Source organism: Ptychodera flava, chromosome 4, assembly GCF_041260155.1.
Source record: "Ptychodera flava strain L36383 chromosome 4, AS_Pfla_20210202, whole genome shotgun sequence".
NCBI lineage: Eukaryota > Metazoa > Hemichordata > Enteropneusta > Ptychoderidae > Ptychodera > Ptychodera flava.
In genome coordinates this window covers 32,275,806-32,296,190 of record NC_091931.1, presented here as the reverse complement: position 1 = coordinate 32,296,190, position 20,385 = coordinate 32,275,806, and the positions used below count along the sequence as shown (strand labels likewise).

General features: G+C 36.7%; 2 protein-coding genes across 7 annotated transcripts in view; one reads left to right on the top strand and one right to left on the bottom strand.

The window, feature by feature from the left end:
- The window catches only part of LOC139131518 (uncharacterized), a 96,450-nt gene that overhangs the window by 49,908 nt on the left and 26,157 nt on the right, over positions 1–20,385 (top strand). The gene's annotated exons all lie outside the window — the stretch shown is intronic.
- Positions 962–19,634, bottom strand: LOC139131522 (uncharacterized). 6 transcript variants are annotated; one of them, XR_011552142.1, is made up of 8 exons: positions 19,221–19,634; positions 15,867–16,275; positions 11,508–11,581; positions 9,631–10,471; positions 9,141–9,281; positions 7,619–7,749; positions 6,585–6,806; positions 962–1,098 (listed from the first exon to the last, which is right to left on the bottom strand). XR_011552142.1 is itself a non-coding variant. In XM_070697613.1 (7 exons), exons 4-6 carry the CDS (start codon positions 9,257–9,259, stop codon positions 6,613–6,615), a joined length of 444 nt encoding a protein of 147 aa, XP_070553714.1. In that variant the 5' UTR covers positions 9,260–9,281; positions 9,631–10,471; positions 15,867–16,275; positions 19,221–19,634; the 3' UTR covers positions 962–1,098; positions 6,585–6,612. The 6 variants fall into 5 exon arrangements, 1 of the variants encoding a protein (XP_070553714.1); XR_011552141.1 differs by lacking the exon at positions 11,508–11,581; XR_011552145.1 differs by lacking the exon at positions 11,508–11,581 and having other exon boundaries at positions 6,585–6,835.

Genomic DNA, 20,385 nt, shown 5'->3' with positions numbered 1-20,385 from the left:
CAAATGTACAGTATTATGTTAAAATACACCATATGGAATATGTTGTGTTTCATTAATTTTAACCATCTTGACCTGATGGTGAAATATGGACTTGGCAGGAAAAGGGTTAAAAGTATGTAACACAAAACGTAGGACAGAATAAAAAAAGGAGACACACTTTGAAAGATTGCCACGAAACCTTTTGATCATGCTAACTTTGACCTGAAATACTGCAGCGTTACCACATGGAAATGTAAAAACCGATTTTTAAAGGTTTTCCAAATTGACTGTCACGTGGTCCGAATGTAAACAATTGTCAAATAATACAAAACACAATATTTGCCAATATCTAGGTTTTCAGATACTGTGATGAGGTTACGAGCTTAATTTTCCGCAAAGAGTTAATAAATGGGAAGGTTTGATACTTGTCTTGGAACCTTGAAAAGCTTTCTGATGAGTACCTTAGCTTGTAATAATCATAATGTCAAGTGCATTTGATTACATTTTGATACATAGTCTATCAAATACCAAGGCGAAGTATTTAAGGTTGGTAACTGTTGCAATGGATACACTTATATACAACAACATGTAACCTGGTACATCAAAACTATTGATACAAGCTACCATACCAGCGTCAAGATGTCCTCTTGTGATATAAATCAATGTAAACAATATTTGGTAATTCATCGAGCAGTGATATTTGAGAAAACAATTTACTATTGGGGGCTGGAGGTCTGTGGTTGTGATTTTGTAAAAGTATCACAAACATGTGAAATTCTAACTCACAGTTACTGACATTTCACAATGTTTATCCTTTTGCTGCTCATCATTTTTACCTGCATACTTTATGATGACTTCATTCAAACTAATTCTCATTCACAATTTTGGAAGCACCAACACACCAAATTCAAAGTGTAATGTGCAACGATTTTCTGCGCTTGAAGACAGCCTCATTATCACTATCTCCATTTGTGGTACATACCTGTGCTATGACCAGCATGAAAACAAAGGAATGCTTCCACTGAAGCGTAAACGGCCTCCAGAGGGCAGTCTGCAGGCGATGCCACCACTGCATTCCATGCACTAGCTGAATTCACTGATGACTTTTTATTCATCAATCTGCAAATGATAAGCATCGGCAAAGTGATTTTTCAGATAATATTGATCATAAGACAATCAAGATCGATTCCCCCCCCCCATTTCCCCCTCCATGTAAACTACCAATACCGATCGATTAAAACTATTTTTCGTCTAAAAGTATTCTTCAGGAAGTGTAAATCAAAGTATTTTTGAGACAGCAAGTTCACTGTTGATGATTGCAACGATTCAACAAGCGACCTAAAAGCCGATATAGCTTCGCTGTGTTATGTAGAGAATAACTATTTGTGACACAGGCGTTGATGAAGGAGGTGGAAATCTTTGATATCTCATTGCATGATGACCTGACCAAATATGTCAAAAATAGCTGCAAAAATATGCAATTCGAAATGTCATAATGATTTGAACATATCATATACGGCTAGTTTGTTCAATCGGGTTCGAACCCACAACATACGGCATCAGTCGCCTAGCGGAGAGGCCACAGAGAGAACCGCTCGGCTAAATCCCCCACTCTCAAAAAGAGTGCTTCAATAGCCGGCTAAGTTGTCACATTTTTCTGGCTGAGACCGCTCCACACGTTGTAGAGTTCGTGAAGCACTCACTCACGCATGCTCACTATCACACATCGCACATACAAACTTTATCGAGGCGAAGAAACGAATTTCATCGCTTTAACTGGGCGAACGATAACCTCGGGGACAATTCTGTCCACCAGCAGAGCTATCAACCCAGGATAGAAAATACGGCTAGTTTTTTCAATCGGGTTTCAAGCATACTAAGATTATCCCTAAAAACATGTCTACCAAATATCAAAGCTATCAGAACGAGTACTTCTTTAGAAACAATTTCGCTATGAACCTTTATACTAAATATCAAAGCTATAAGACAAGTGGTTATGGTAAAAAAACTGACCAAAACTGACAAAAATTGCCTCAAAAATACACGTTTGCATATTTCATCACAATTTGAATTAATCTAAATAAGATCATTCCTAAGGATCTGAATATCAATATTAAAGCTGTCGGACCAGCCGTTAAGGTAAAGAGGATTTTTGCCCACGAATAGGAAAATTAGCCTCAAAAATACAAATTTGCATATTTCATCACAATTTGAATAATTATGATTCAAGGTCATCCCTGGGACCTGTAGTCCAAATATCAAAGAAATCAGGCCAGCTGTCATGAAGTAGAAGCTTAGTATGAAGAAACTTGACGGATGACGCCACACATCCACATATTAGATAAGCTACGCTTTTAAAACCGATAACGTAGTAACTAACCGATAACGTATCAAACCCGATAACGTAGTAAAAATTTACCGAGAACGTAGTTAATCAACCGATAACGTAGTAACAAACCGATAACGTAGTAAATTTTTCTAAAAGATAACGTAGTAAAAATTTACCGATAACGTAGTAATTTTTCCTAACCGATAACCTATCAACGAAACAATAACGGATTAAATCAACTGATGACGTAAAAAAGTCAACAAATACCTATCAAAACAGCCGATAACGTTTCGATTAACTGATAATATCTGATTAAGCGATTCATAGGGAGCGATAGATCGATTGATTTATAGATGATAGATATTAGGTAGATAGATAGATAGATAGATAGATAGATAGATAGATAGATAGATAGATAGATAGAGAGATAGAAAGGAAGATAGAAAGATAGATTGAAAGATAGATAGATTGATAGATAGATAGATAGATAGATAGATAGATAGATAGATAGATAGGTCGATCAATGTATCGATAGCTAGATAGATAGGCTGATAGATAGATAGGTCGATCAATGTATCGATAGCTAAATCGATCACTCAATCGATAGATCGATTTATCTATCTATCAATGTATGATAGATAGTCAGGCGATCAATCACTCAATGTATCTATAGATAAATTGATGGGCAGGTCGATCGATATAACGAAGGATCTATCAATTTGATAGAAAGATAGATCAATTGATTGATAGATCGATCAAATACAAATTTCTGCAGCAAATCAATCGTGTTTCAACTGTTTCTATGGTAGTACGAACGACTAAGTTGATCTAAATGTTGTTAAACTACTTGAATAGGCTTGGGAAGTTATTTCTAGTCTTGCTATAGTAGCTAAACAGTTTACTTTTAATTGGGTAAAATTCAAAGAAATAGTATAACTACTGGTATAACAAACGTAGGGTACTGAGCGGCTGTTGGTTTACACAGCGAACTCTACCGAGAAAGAAAACTATTACGTGTATTACAATTAAGACAGAATGTATGGTTGTAATAGCAAGATTAGAAACAAATTTCCAAACCCATTCCAGTTGTTTAACAACAGTTAGATCAACTTAGTCGTTCGCGTTGCAACAAAAGTTATACAGGCAAGTCGCGGAAATGCTTTGCTTCGCATATAAACGTGATTATCACAAAACATTTTTTAACAAAGTAATCGGACCAGCTACAAAACGGAAGACCTTTTTCCTTCGATACTGTGCTTTGGCTCTAGCAGATCAATTGCAATACCGCAATCACCAACAGCCAACATCGCAAATTTCGCACACATACTGGATACGTCACCGATAGAAATAACTGCGTATAGTGATTACCCAAAGAATATTAATGATTTATTCGTACATTGACGATATTTCATTTTACTGAAAATCTCCATCGGGTGTATTTCAAAAGGTAAGCATATAAGTGATTAATATGCAGGAATCCAATATGTATGAGTGAAATCTGGTAAGGCCAAGAAAAACAAAATGTTTGTTTCTCACCCTAGACATATTGCAAAAATGATGCGGTTAAGCGGTTTTTTTTCTTCTCAGTTGTTTTATTCTTCAACCAACAAGAACGCGCATAAAAACATAAAAACGACAAAGGAATACACGCAGACATTAATGCAGAGCAGTGCTGCTTTAGTATTTTTGTATAGCAACAGTTCTGCGGTTTGACTTTTGGTGCAGCAATACAGCTTTGTCAGCTTAATATACGTTGACATATGTTTACAGTTATGAATGGATTGTTAGTGTCAGTTATTTTGTTTACAGTTATGGTAGCACTGTGTTATGCACTATCATCGCGTATTTTTGTTATTGTTTTTTCATTTTATTTCCTCATAAGCAGAAAAAAGGCTGACGAGGCGGGTCTCAGTTGAGGCGCGAAAGGATGAGAAACAAAGTAACTTTTTAATTTTCTTTGCTTAAGCTTTTTTTTCTAGCGCTATACTCTGTACGACTACTCAATAATTTTGTGATGCCTTCGTAATCCTACTTCAAATAAGATGTGACTTGACGTGAATCACGACAGAAAGAATAAAAAGGAAAGAAAAAGCAATATACTGTCTACAAAATCTGTTGATTTGGCTTGCTTATACTTGAAAAATTTCAATTTTGATTATAAGGGATTCAATTGAGCAATGATTTCAGATGTACCTGTAATTCAGTCCCAGAAAAAGAGCATTGTCATTTTGATATACTGACGTTGTAAGTATCGAAATTTTATAATTGGTCATGTTGAAAACCTTTTTCAAAGTCCTCCAAACTTAGAAAGTGTGTCGATAAATACACTCACATGTGTGTTGTATCTTTAATTCATCCTGCAGGAATACTTATAAATTAGTTCGTATTTCCCAAGTTGAAGAATTTCGATTTTTGACGTCTGAGTAATACCACGAAAATAGCATACTCCAAGTATATGTAACTCTGAGGGTGTGACCGTTTGTTTTTGAAAAAATCGAAAATTACAACACTCATTTATACTCAGTAAGTTTCCATTTATTTATACTTTATCGGTTGATTGATGATTTATTTGTTGAATTGATGCATCATCAGTTGATTGAAATCTTTACTCTTTCACTTGGCTAGGTTATTGGTAGATGTGATACATAATTGGTTGATTTAATACGTCATCGGTTGATTTGATTTGATACTAGTTCGTTACTGTTCACTTGGTTGCATTATGGGTTGATTTGATACACTATCTCTCTATTTATCTTATTTATCTATCCGTCGATCGATCTATCTATCTATCCATATATATATATATATATATATATATATATATATCGAAGGATTGATAACTATATATAGATACATATTATATATATATATATATATATATATATATATATATATATATTTATCAATCGTTATATTAGTCGAGCAATCGATCAATTCATTCAATCATTCAATCGATAGAAATATGGATCGATTGATAGATCAGTGCATTGATCGGTGTATCGATCGATCCGTCGGTCGATCTATCGATTGATCAATAGATTGATCGATCGATCGAGGATAGATCTATCCCTATGAATACATTCCCATGAATCGCTTGATCCAACACATTATCAGTTGTCGATACGTTATCGGTTAGAAGAAATTACTACGTTATCGGTAAATTTTTACTACGTTATCGGGTTTGATACGTTTTCAGTTAGTTACTACGTTATCGGTTGTAAACACGTGTCGCTGACAGCCTAGCTAATAAAAGAGTGACATATATTGTTGGCCACTTAGACAAAATCCACGCTGTAACTCCTGTTTAAGGCTGCAATGTGACAATTATTTTGACAACAGCATTTTATAAGTTCTCTTTTTCCTAGCCACATCCCCACAACACACACCTCATATCACATCTATGGTTTAAAATTGCTTTCATCCAAAACGTATCCTACAGGTATCCTATGGGACTCATCTTACACTTGTGTGGGACTTTGGCAATGAACATTAAAATGTAGCTTTAAAGTTGGACAACATCATTGACTTTGTACGAGAAAATAGACCGTCAAACAGCTGTTACACCCCCATCTTTCAAATATCATATGCTAAAACTTCAGGTATTGGTCAATAATTATTGATTTTATGTAATATTATGCTATCAAACACCTTGACGATCTACCACTACCTTCCCTTTGAAAGTATGGCTCAAAGTTTGACGAGTAAGACAATATTTAAGCAATAATGTACCCCTTCCCAGGTCATAATAGATGAAAACACACTTAACTACATAATGGACGAGGCAATGCCAAGTATATTATAAAGTGCAAAGTTTTCCTGGGCCAATAATGGGCAAGGAGGGGGTTTATTATGCTGTTATTTTTAAGTTTGAGCGATGCCAGTGTATTTTTAAATGTAGAAAACATCAGGGACCACAATGCTGGATAGTCAGATACATTATCAGTAATAATCTGTGGCTGGTATCACAAAATTCACTTGCATCGACAAAGCTATGAAAATATGTCAGATAATGCCAATACTGCCAATGTCATGGTATCCTCCCAACTCGGTTAGTGATTTTCACCCGATGTGAAGTTCTTTGTTGAAGTTCACCGGATACAACTGTGAAGTCACTCATTTACATTGTAGACCTACATGAAAACACCTTTTATGACATTTTGTCTAACTTTAACCTTTTTTGAAATGAAATTTTACTATCGATACTTACGGCCGGCAGATGTTTGCAAGAATGCTAAATCCATCACTTATATACGGCCCTCTCAGCAATAGTACTCACCCTTGATCCCATGCTGCAGCCATCAATATCATAGACTGCAACACCACATCGTCTTGGACCCCTGACTTGTAACCAGTGCAGCTGACTTCAGCGGCCTGACGATAACACTTTGCGGCAGCGATGGATCACCGAACACCGCGTACATTAAACCAGCATCATTCATGTACATGGCCTTCTGCGGATGCGGGTGATAATTTCTCTTGTCTGTTGAATCCTTATGTGCTGATCAAGATACATCAGATATTAAGTACCTTGTCAATACAATAGCGTAAAGTCATCATTTTTTTACTTTTTTCCTTTGTAGTTCTTCAGTATGGGCATGGTCCGAAGTAGCTTAATAATATGAGGGGTTGATTCATTCCATATACTGCCTTAGGAAAGTCAATTACCTTTTCATACAAATAACATGACAGCACTAAAATTATTGTAGACAGCAGTGTCAGTATCATTGCTGTTTTTATTGGATGAAAGGCATTGTAAAGGATGCTGATTGACCATTGTCTTCTCAGGTTATTGCAAATATTCATGAAGGACTATTATGTGACCGTCCGTAAAAACCACTATTACAATGGTATTTAATTACCCTTAATTCGTCAATTAAATTTTGCACCTTTCTTGAGGTGTAAAATGTATTGAATTTATTCAGTGTGGGTCATAGAGTCAACTCTGGTGGATGCTTATATTTCAGTCATACAACCTGTGAGCTCTACTCATTTGCAAAAATTGACCTAATCCGGGATGCATATGCAGGCTAGACCAGGCTGTGGTTTTGGGGCTACGTATATGTTGCTCACACTCACTCGATGGGGCATCTGAAAACCTCAGCTAGGACACAGCCAGGCTAAGACATTATATGAGAATTAAGACTGTAATGATTAGTATATTTGTAATTCGCTGAGTCATTAGATCAGTCGCATGAGTTAAAGTATACCCCTGTCTTGAAAACATAATGCCAAGTTTTCTTCAGCGCAATAATATATAATGACCTGATCAGTTATGAAAGAGTTAGCTACGGATCACACTGTTTTCCTCACCTGGTGTTGTCGACGTTTTGACTTGTTCAGCAGCCTTGAAGAGTAACTCTGAAGCCTGGACAAGATGACCCCTGGCCCACCACACATAAGCCAATGAAATGTCGAACAGGTGTTCCACAAACCTTGGATATCTGAAAATTATAGAGTACATGTAGATGTGTGAAATTATCATAAGGAGGATATGCCCTCTGAGTTAAGAAACCTGCAGTCATTCACCAAAATATGTACTAGAACGAGAACATTTACAGATATGGAATACAACTGTTACATTAAAGAGTTCGTGAAGATTACTGCAGGAACATTAGCTGCTCTCTTATCACTTTCTTATTTCATCTTAACTGACTTAAAATTCATTAAAAACATCATATTAATGTGTCTGTAATCGGACATATGTGACAGACTTGTATTTGTTACAAAAATCCAATTGACTAAAGCGTTTAAAGATTAGGTAGTAGATTACAATATGAATGCAAATTTAATTCGACATCATCCTTTATCACCCTTCGGTTTTTATTTCAGAAATGGTAAAATTTTACTCACATATACAATTTGGCTAGCAGTCTTGCCATGTTTCTGTTTTCTATTAGCCTGTGTTCAAATATAGATCAGTTTTCTGGCTTTTTACGTACTTTGTAATATTTATTCAGAAGGGAGAATAAAGATCAATTCAATTCAGTTTCATTCAAATCTTCGTTCCAAACAAACAACAGTTTCTTGTCTTCAAAGTATGAAATAAGTGCCTGCAAAAGTGCCCCGTGGCTGGTAAATTTCTGGTGGAATCGTAAAATTTCACAATTACCTACCTAATTTAAACTAATTGACAAATCTTGGTTCACTGCAATCAGAAGCAAGGTACACTGTGTATACCATATGTGGAATGCAATTATCATAGCAGATAGCATTTTACTCAGACAGCAGCTTCAACTTTAGAAGGGTTACCTGCCTGGCTGTCTGGTTATCTATTTCCGTAAAAGTCCTGCACTGCTGTTTTCGGCTCTCTAACCTGACGAATTTAATTGCGTCAATATTTGCCATCCTTACATTTAAGGTCACCCATCGGTTTGGTCAGTTTCTGAAAATGCTCCCACAATCCTCAGCCATAAACAGTAAGAATTTGAAATTAATTATTGTATATCAGACTCCAGGAAAGTAAAACCTTAAATTTGTGAAGGTTCATGTGTTCACACTGCAGGACTATCAACGGTCCCTCATTTTTGTTAGCCTGCAATCGATATTAGATACATCACTGCATTGGCAATAATCTGCTGGGTTATTTTTAATAGATATGAGACACAGGCAGTTGCTCTGAATTTTCACTCCTTTAGACTTCGAAATCTCTTCACCCCAAATCCCCTTCAAACAGGTCTACAATCACTGTCGATAGTGATGTATTTGGGCTAAACCATTTTGGAGAAAAAGGTTAAACTCAAAACTACCCAGGAGGCTGTTGATAACAGGCCAACAAATTTCTTGCATGGCCATTGAAGAGCTAGAACTGCTCAAATTCATCAAGCATTGGTACCTTGCTTTGAGAGCCATCTTGACCTTGATGACAGCAGCATGTCTTGCCTTTCTCAAAATATCGTCTTCATCCTCCTTCACACTTGGAGACATTTTGCATCGGAATGTGCTTGGGAGCATCAGATCATAACATGGGCCAGCACTGAGTGAAATAAAAGAGCTAAGTTTAAGAAGTATAAGAGAAATGCAAAAAGAGAACCAGGAGGGGTACGTTGGTTGTGATATGTTCTCATCGACAAGGATATACATTGATTTCGTAATTCATGAAAGTTTCTCACATATGTTGCCACTTTTTAGTCAAGGGTATCAGTTGAATAACTTTTTATTCCTAATCATATTGCTCAAAGGATTTCCTTTAGACAGCAAAATTTTCAAGGACTCAATGTGATTTCAAAGTATGCTGAAATACATGTGATGGATCAAGGAATTACTGCTTTTACAGTTAGGCTTGCTCCACAGTATGGCTGCAACAGTTGCAATGGTATAGTTACCTGCTATCTCTTTATTATCATCAAATTCAATGAAGGAGTGTTTTGACATCAGAGATCCCTTCCTATCGTTAAAGACGCCTGGCTGAAAAATATACCTCCCAAGTTTCTCGCAAGTTACACGCACCGGATCAAAGCTCTTTTCGTTGATTAAGAGAATTCTGTGAAGCCACTTAAGCTGTTGGGAGTGGAGTGCCCAGCGCTGTTTCAGTTGGTCTCTGTGTTGTTTTAAAATGGCAACCGGCCTCTGTTTCCTTGACTGCATACTTTCAGACATATCTCCATCAGCGTCGGGATATTTTTGTCCGGTTTCAAGTCGTCAGCTTGGATAGCCTCTATCATGTCACCTTCGTCATTAGCAAACGGCGCAAAGAAGTCCAACTGGTTTGACGGTAAATGCGTTTGCGACGCCTCTTCTGGCTTTTGCTGCGTCCCCCATGTCTTTCGGATTTGGGGAGCGGAACATCACTGATGGTCAACCCCTCCAGGGACACTTCCTCCTCCTCCTCCTCCTCTTCCTCTTCCTCCTCCTCCATCATAACCTCTAGCTCCTCTCCCGAAACTCTGATGGCCTCTTTGTCAGCAGTATAGCATTCATCTGAGTCTGTCCCATCACCTGTATCCCTGTCAACACAATCTTCATCACTATTAACCTTATCGGTTTTGGCAGAGTCAAAACTTTCCTTCTTACGTCTGTTTTTACAAGGCTGAGAGGGCTGAGAGAACTCCCATGATACCATGCGGGCAAATGCATGCTTTCTGACCGGAGATGCCAGTTTCAGTAACTGTTTAGCTTCCTTCTCATCTATCTCCATGGCATCTAGTGACGAACACTGGTGACTACCTGCACAAAAAAAAATATTTAACTCAAACAGTAAATAATCATGCACTCAGCATGTAGAGGTGGTCCCCAAGAGTAGTCCCTCCTACCTCCATGTAGTTACGGTTGTCCGAGTTGCCGATGATGTTTATTTTTCTATTTTAGTTGGCTTTATTTAACGAAGGAAGCCTGGTAAACTCCGGAGCGAGTCTATCTCCTCCAGGGCCCTCGAAATCACAACAAATTTGAAATACAAAAATAGTGGCAATGTCACTGTTTCTCACATATAGTTATCCAAAAAAGCAAACAAATGTATGAAAAATAGTATCAATGGCATTTTGCCCACATTTGGTTTCATCAGGGAATTCGAAGCCAGAGTGAATGTACTTACGATATTTAATAGCTTGTAAGGCCGCGTTCACGGCAAAACAATTGGGGGCTGGAGGAATGCAAGGGGGATTCGAAAATCTTGGGGGTAGTAGAGGGGGACTTGAAAGTTTTGCTCTGCTTAGGGGGGGGGCTGAAAATTTTTTGTTTCCCTTTCTTTACGATTCCAAGTTTTGGTGGATAATTCAATAAACATTTAATAAAATGTTAATGTCGTGCAATTGCTCTAATGTTCGTAGTAATTAAACAGGACCTAGAAGCATTTTGTGGCATTTCATTACTTTTGTCTGGAAAAAATCTGAAAATATATGAATTTTCGTAAAAAAAAACAAACAAGTAGGCCTAGCATCGGGCAGAAGTTGAGCTGCTACTGTTGATGATTTTTTCAATATTTCTATGCAGTATATCAAATACAGTTTCTAGCATGCTGAAACACACAATATTGTTTGTCAAGAAAAGCCTGCTTGTATGACTATTGGACGACAATTGAATTATAGTCCACACTGAAAGTCATTTGCCAATGATAAATGCGGGGTATATATTCACAGGCTGGTTTTGCAAGCTGAATGTTGGACTGGGCTGTTCAACACGCCGTAGGAAGTAGAACAAGAATACAGCGTATAAACTGAACAAAATTATTGTCAAAATTATTAAAGTTAATACAGATACTGACCTGCTACTGCCTATGGGCAGTGTCACTGTCACTGCATACCGGTAGTGACTGAGATGGCTCTTACTATGAGGTAGCTGAAGAAAAGTTCGGATCATGTGACACTCATGACAGTGAAACATACATGTATACAAGATCAGGTCTGAAACACATGAAAGACTAGGACGCTTGAAAGTTACCAGGGGATTTTGAATTCTGGCATATGAGAATAATCAAACATTAAAGAAAAAAGATGGGGGTCACCATGCCTGATTTACTAAATTTTCACATTCTCGTCGTAAAATAACACAAAATTAAAACTTTGGAAAGTAAAGACTCTAATTTAAATGAAAAAATGTGTGACTAATTTACCATTTACCATTATTACACAAAAAATCAATATTAAAACCTTTATTTGATGTAATATTTTAATCTTCAAGTATTGTCAATTTTGTAAATCCTATAAGTAGCATCAAATGTAGAAAGGATTTCACAATTTGAATACTATCTCAGGATCGTCATTTTGTGTACTCCGATCCTCAACGGGTGCCATTGGCCAGAGTTGGATTAGCTAAAGTCAGCTTTGACTGATAAATCAAAAAAATCCACTGTGTTTAAAAATGAATCATATAAGAACTTGCCCTAGGAGTATGGCTCTACAAACTGCTAATAGCAGGTAGTGTCGAACATCTGTGAGCGTAACTGCCCAATACATGTTTATTTTTTTTGCGTGCATCCCTAATAAGTATGCGGCTATATGATAATTGGGGGACTTTAAAAATTTTTATCATATAGACGGGGAACTTGAAAATTTTTGAGGGTACTGAGGGGGATCTGAAAAAATAAGATTTTAATCGCGATTTCTTCAGCCACCTCCAACCATTATTTGTGTTTTTTGTGCAAAAATTGTCTCAAAAATACAAATTTGCATATTTCTGCACAATATGAAAAAAAAAATGACAAAGGTCATCACGAGGGACCTATATCCAAAATGTCAAAGCTTTCTGAGCTAGTTTTTAAGAAGACGATTTCTAAAGAATGTTTTTACCAAAAACGACACAATTTGCCTTATAAATACAACTATGCACATTTCACTACGATTTGAACAAACCTAGTACCTAAATGAGGTCATCCCAAGTGAACTGCATATCAAATTTCAAAGCAATTGGACGTTCAGTCTCAGAGGAGAAGGCAATTGTTGGCGGACAGACTGACAAGCGATGACACGGAGGTAGTTGGCCATAATCATAGTTGCATCTACACAAAAAATATCAAGTCTGTAGTAACAGCAGTTCTCAAAATATTTAAGTGGACGGATATCTCACAAACGAACATCCATCCATCCATATACATCCATCCTTACATCCATCCATCCATCCATCCATCCATCCATCCATCTATACAACCATCCATCCATCCATCCATCCATCCATCCATCCATCCATATATACATACATACATACATACATACATACATACATCATACATACATACATACATACATACATACATACATACAGACAGACAGACAGAGAGACAGACAGACAGACAGACAGACAGACAGACAGGCGGCAATATTTCAAACTATAAGAATAGCTTCCTTTGGCATATATATATATATATATATATATATATATATATATATATATATATACATAATACACACACACACACATACAAAGTACAAAAAGCCACACGTAACTACAACAACATTTAACAGGAACAACGCGAACAATTAAAAATTCTGCCCAATATTGTTTTAATTACTGGTTTTAAGGTGGCGATAAAGGCTACAGTATCAGTTATAAACTTCAATAAAACTATTCAAACATAAAGGTAGTCAACATTCTCTGTGGAATAAAAAAAACTAGACATGTGGGGTCATAGGCATTGCAGAGTTATAGCCCGTTGAAACTTCTGAAAAACTGACCAAATAAGAGGAAGATTGGGAAGTCCTTAGTGTATTAACTATGGTAGAGGTCCCCTAGCTTTTAAAAAAATGTTTGAAAAGGGAAAGTCATTTTTACTGTTTTTCAGGAAAGTTTGACAAGGGAGTGCTTGCATTCAGAATGCGTGACTGCTATTGTAAATGCATTTTTAAATTCTTTGAGTGTCAAACAGGTGTCAAAAGTAAGATTAACCAATACGACTGCTCTGTGACTTCAAAAGAGGGGTGCAAATATGGCTTGTTTTCAACCTTTTTGACAGAATAACAGTTTTCGTACATAATTTTATACCAATTTAATCAAACTTTTGAAATGAGATATGGACATGGAATTTTACAGCCTATTAACCAGGTTACAGATAAGATTTATACGGCACAATTTTCCTGTATTTGAAGTACTTTTTGAAAAATCACATTTTGAAATTTGAAAGAATTTTTAATAATTTTTTGATATGTAAACCCATGTAAAATCATAAAAACAAATTTTATCTACAAATCCTACCGTACAAATCTTACAAAGTAATAGTGTCAACATATTTATAATAATTTGGTAATATTAATACTATCCAATTATTATTAAATTCAAATATGTAAAAAAATATGAAAAATTAAATTTTAATATTGATTGGTGTCATATTTCAAAATCATGGCTACAAATATACAATTTTTATATTCTTTCGAGAAAGTATTAACTAAGGGAGTTATCCTGAAAATTTGAACTAAATATCTTGATTCTAACACTTGAAACTTGACATTAACTCTGAGAAAAGAATTGGTGCAAAAATAGCCTTTACCGCTACCTTAAAAGAGACTCAGAAGATTTGACTTCTCTTTTCAATTTATTCCAAGACATAACTCTCCGCACTGACCATGCATTTTTGAAAAACGTTGGCTCAGTGGATATCAAGCTTATTTTGGGAACTATAGCTCTGGTCACACGAATGGCTATGACGCTGATTGACACATTGGAACATTTCCGCCATGGGGATATACCATTCAAGGATTTAAACACTAAACACATATTTTTATGTAAAATTCTACCAGGCAAAGGCATACTATGCAAATATCTAAAAAGCCAATTGGTAGGATAATTATACTTGCAGCCCATATCATAACATGCACAGCGCGTTTCTGTAATTTGAATAACTTGTTTATATTTGCACTAGTTCCCCATGCACTGCATCAATAGTCCAAATGGGGAAGTGCAAGTACAATAAATATGTTCGTTTGGTGCTTAATGGACAATACCGTATTAAGCTTATACGTCTAAGTAAACCTATGAATTGACCTTTTTAGAAATGAATCAGTATTTGACTTCCAGTTCAAGTGTTGATCTACAACTATTCCTATAGAAGTCTTACTTTATTTACAGAATCTAAAATATTCTGACCAAGTTTACAACGAAGTGCATTTGGTAAACGTGACAATCTCTTACGTTATGCCAACCATAAGCATGGGATTTGTTTTGCTTGTACCATTTATTTTTACATGTTTACATTACAGTTTCTTACTGACTCAAGATCACCATTCAGTGTTTTCAATTCCGCCATATTCTTCCTTTTACCAAAATTGTAGAATCATCGGCATACATTTCAGTGGTATTTTTGACAGCTAAACGTAGGCCTAAATCATTCAGAAGCAATATGAAAAAGGGTCCCAAGTATACTACCTTGAGGAACCCAAGTATATATCGGTAAAGCGTCAGAAATGTTATCTTGAAAACAGACAACTTGCAACATTTTTCTCAAATATCTTTGAAAGAGGAGGGGGATACTGAAACAGGCCTGTAATTCCCACAATCTTGTAAGGATCCAGACTTGTGCTGAGCAGTAACCCTTGCTCTCTTCCACATGTCCGGAAACATGTTTTATACTTATGTTAAATGTAGCATAATGATCTAGCTATAGCAGTCGATGATAATAAAATTTAAAACACGATTGGAACTAATTTGGGATAATTGGATGGTGAAGTAATGTCAATTTGATCTACAAATGTAATCTCATCTGCTTTTCTTTTTACATTACACACTTGTTTTGATGAGTAATTTCCAATATTACAACGTTCAGCTATACGGCACCTAACACTTTTGAGAAATTTGACAAATATGAAAATCCAATTATCCCAAATTAGTAGACTATTTGGTATCCTGTGGGAGGGTCTGGAATTTTGGGGGAAAAAACAGATTCCCAGCAAATGTCAATAAAAAATCGGCTAGACGAGGCTCGACAAAAAAGGGGGAAAGATGAGAAAAATGTACAATGGATCAGGTAAGAAAAATAATGCTACCTCATCAATCTTCCATGGCAGGACACCCCCCCCCCCCCCCGATATCAAATGTCCAACCCTAAAAGTTGCATATTTGTCTCTCAAAATTTTCCTGATATCATTGTGCACTTGAACTCGAACGTGTGCTGTGGAGTTACATATATTGTACGTACCATAAATTATCTCAATCGTTCACAAATGCTCCTTGGTAGAAGATACAAGACCTAGCCGTGTAAATCACTAAATTTACGTTTGCCTGCCGTTTCTGATGTCCGCTTGCCAAGGTCTCTTGTCCGGGCAGCTTCAGCTGCAGCTGCAGGATGCTCACCGAAAGCAGTTAGTTAGTGGGACACTGTAGTTGAAGTAACGGACCCGTGCGAGAGGACGATGTCATTGCTGCAGAAGTCTCTGTCGGTAATTACACCAGAAATGAAACTCCTTTCCTTCGCGGAATTTGCTTTCACAGGTACCATCAACTTCCGCGTTTCGAATTGAAACACTTGGTGGCATTGTGTTCAAGTATATGCCCCGCAGGCTGGCTCCGGCAAGCATTCGAGCACAGACTTTTTCTTTAACTTTTGTCTGTGATGCGAGAAAGAGGAATAAGCAATGTGACGCGACCACGCAGGGAAGTCAGGATAAGCAAACACAACGAACGAACAAACAAATAAGTAAATCAATATAAGAGAAAACAATAACTTGAATCAGAACTGACATAAGTGACCGAACAACACATGCAACATATTCAAGATGCGACGTCAGTAATGTAGTTGGCTAATGTGCAGCATTTAGGAAACTGTTATCCAAGTGGTTGGATAATTCTTACGTTGATATTGAATTATACACAATAGACTCCTTAGGTTGCTGTGAATAGTGACAGTGAACCAATCATACATAACCTTCCGAGTCAGCTGCAAATCAGCAGAGGGAGTTCAGTGGGTAGACCTAGTCACGTGATACTCAAACGTCGCATCTTGAATATGTTGAATGCATTGTTCAGTCAATTGTTTCAATTCTTATTCAATTTTGGTTCTCTCATATTTATTTATCGGGAAGTTACAGGACTTTGGGCGCACACTGGGGGCCGGGGATTACTGATGACGCAGCCATTTGCAATGCGTACACTGGGTTTAAACAGGAACTTCTCCTATAAAATCGGATGATCGTAAATCTATGCAAATGTAAAAAAGCGACACAACTGATCGGACGTGCCATATTCGGTCCCAGAAACCCATAATTTTGTCATGTTTCACGCGTTCATTGTCATAGAATCTTGCATATGATGTCTGTGAATATATAGCAGCAAAACTTGAGTCGAAAATAAACTGAAAAAGTATTCCGTTTTTTGTTGGAGAACGCGTATGTTTCAAATTTGTTTCCTGTACGACCATTTGACCTCTACATGCATAGGTAACGAAAGTTCCCATCACGATAATTCAAATTTATCATACGGTCAAAGCGATGTTTACCCCAGCTGGTTGAAGCAAACGTGGCGGACAGAGCCTAAAAGGTTTCTATCAAGTTACCTTTTTCTGTAGACACAGGGTTGGTCAGTCGTAATTATATATCAAATGATGAAAATTACGTATGCCATTTCAGCGGAACCCGCGTAAGCTATACCCACGGTGACCGCCCTATGTTCCGACACCCCTATATTCTGACACCCCTATATGTTCAGCAACCCCTATGGAAGGCTTCTGCAGGGGCTAGTTTTCCTGGTAGTCAAGCCTTATTTTAATACAATGCAGTAAATAAATATTAGAAAGAGTTTTACATGTCACTGTAGGCGCCGGACTTAAGGGAACGAGCACAATTAACAGCAGGGGGGGGGGGCCGGAAGAGAAAATATGTGGTGCGTATATTTTTTACAGGCCCCCCCCTAACACCAGCAAAAATTTTAGTGGCCCCCCCATCACCGGCAACAAAATTTTTGTGGCCCCCCCCTCCCCAAAAAGAAAGATTACATAGGTACAAAGTTGTACACATATATATAATCCTTATAACTTTAATATATGCTTTAGTGAAAACAACATTCTTGCATTCTTGAAATAAATAATAAACAAATAAATATATAAATAATAAACAAATAAAATAACTTTACTTCAACTGAGTATCTGTATGATGTTTTCAGATGTTGGGGAAAATGTATAACATGACCGTTGTGATTTCAATGCACTTTCCACAACCAGTGTCTGCCTTTCTATGACTACCCAAGATATTCAATGTTACTCCACTGTAATGACAGTCTGCCATTGGAATAGTCCTTCATGGGCGAACTATAAAAGACCCATTAATGCCATTTTTTCCTCCCTTTTTTCAGTATTTTTTTCCTGTGTGTCCACTACGTATTCTAGTTCTGAACTGCCTATTAGCCAGTCCACATTCCTGTGTGGAACAGGTTGAATGGTTATTTGAGGAAAAATAGGCAGTCCATAGCAGTCCAACCTGCCACATGCCAGTATTGGAAATATGACATGTTAAAATTTGAACATTCATCACTGGCTATGAATGTGAAATCAGACTCAGCCATGTGAAGTAACCATTCATTAGCAGTCCTATTGAATTCATGATAGAAGGGAAGATTGTCAATGGATTGAATGGTAGCTTACACATGTGGCGGTAAAAATTTAGACATGCATTAATAAACTCCAAGGACTGACTTGTTGTCAATTCTCATGTTTTCACATCCCTATTGTCTATTTAATTTAAATAAATTAGGCGGCACTCATGTGTAGAGTTGATTTTACTTGGGTTAAGTTTTTCAGGTGAAATTACTCATGTTTGCACTATAGAAATGCCACATGGGTCACATTTACCAGTTAAATTGTTCTCAGACTTAAATATTTAGTGGCTACAGAAGCAACGGTTTGCCATTTTAAAGTGACAGTATAAAGCTGTAAGTTTTTGATTTTGTTAATGTTTTTGTTATATATCAACTGCACTTACTTCATTGGTTTACAATTTAAGTTGAATTAGCTCGTTGATATTATCAATACAACCAACATACACTTTGTGTGCATGTATATTATAAAAGTTCACTGTTATTGTGTTCAATTGAAGTTTAGTCCAGACCAAAATGTGTTTACCAACAATAACAATGCTGACAGTACATAATACAGGTTTGAAGACTGGATATTTGAACGTGTTTTAGAAAATAGAATAACATTAGCAATACTGGCTAACATGATTTTGAAAAGAGAGAAAACCTGTAGTCGATGTACGAAGAACACAATTTCTGCCAAAATTATGAAGTTACAGCCTATCCCTTAAATATAATTAGCATTAGTTTCATTCATCTCCATTCAAAAAAACGAGACCAGGGATTTTCAGTATAAACCAATGAATATGACAAGAGGGAAGTCATGCAGATGGCTACAAACGTCTGTGAGCAGCCTCTAAATTAAATCAGCACAGATAAAATTTTAAACATCGTTTATTTTTATTTTCAAAATGTGCAATAATAAACACATGTTCACCGCTAAATATTCCATATGATCGGAACCTGCATTCTATTGAAAGGTACTCACATTTCCAGACGTAATATGGTTGGATCTGTCATTAAATTTTTCTCATACGGTCCATGTTTTCGCGTACGTCCGTCAGCAACTGGCTATGATGTGCAGTCATGTACATGTACGTCAGATCATCACACAACGACGAACACACTTGCGACGGTTCTGCATCTGCCATTGTAAAACTTTCGCGATTACAACTTACATAAAACTTAATGGAAACGCAGTACAGGTACTGTTCATCCCCAAACCGTTCAAAAGTCGAGCCGGATGGACTAGCGGTTCTGACGATGTATGATGTCGTGACTTTGGAAAGAGTTGTGTTGGAAGAGTGGACGGGACGCAACAGGGTATGAACGTAAGGGTCTCGTAAATGAGTACGCTTGGATTTAACGAGGCTGATCAGAATTGCAACAGGGTTCACTTAGTGTGTTGACGTCCGTATTTTAACTGATCTCTTCATATAAAGTCAATTTTTGCTTATTGGAAAAATCTAAAGGAACAGTTTACGCGTACTTGAAATGTCAAAATTTTGCGACGATCACGACCCTTGACCTTTCGAATTTGACCAATGCTTTGTGACGATGCTGAAGTTAGACTCGGTTTCGGATTCGGTTTCGGATTCAGTTTCGGATTCGGTTCGGATTCGAGTGACTGAAAGAAATTTTATATTTTCAGCCGATTTTGTTAAAATGTGATTACTTTATTTTCACTTGGAATTTATTTTCTTTACTTTCCCTGGACCTTTTTCAGCTAAAATCAAATCAAATCAGACTAGACAAAGTGAAAATATATCACAGTGAAACAATGAAAATCTATTCTTAGCTGAAATAAATTTGTCTGTTCTGTGCTGTTTTGTGTCTATGTTTACAACTATTGTCTTACGAATTCTGACTAGTGTTATTGGATTATGGATTGGTATGATTGCGATTATTTTACAGTGAAAATAAAATGGTCCATAGTACTTCGGTATGTTGCAAAGATAAATACTTGTCGTCAAGAACAAGTTTTTTATGGGTTGCCTGTCGGCATAAATTGTGTGCATCTATTTACAAAATAAAATAAAATGGTTAAAAAAATAGAAATTACAGAAAACTTCAAAGCACTTTATTCGAAATTGAAAGTAAGTGGAGGAAAACAACACTTACAAAAACATTTATACTTTAAGGTAATATGCACC

Coding starts and splice junctions, on each gene's coding strand:
- LOC139131522 (XM_070697613.1), bottom strand. CDS start 9,259: ATGCTCCCAAGCACATTCCGATGCAAAATGTCTCCAAGTGTGAAGGAG. Junction 7,750..9,140: donor AAGATGGCTCTCAAAGCAAG/GTACCAATGCTT, acceptor TATAATTTTCAG/ATATCCAAGGTTTGTGGAAC. Junction 6,807..7,618: donor CAAAACGTCGACAACACCAG/GTGAGGAAAACA, acceptor TATCTTGATCAG/CACATAAGGATTCAACAGAC.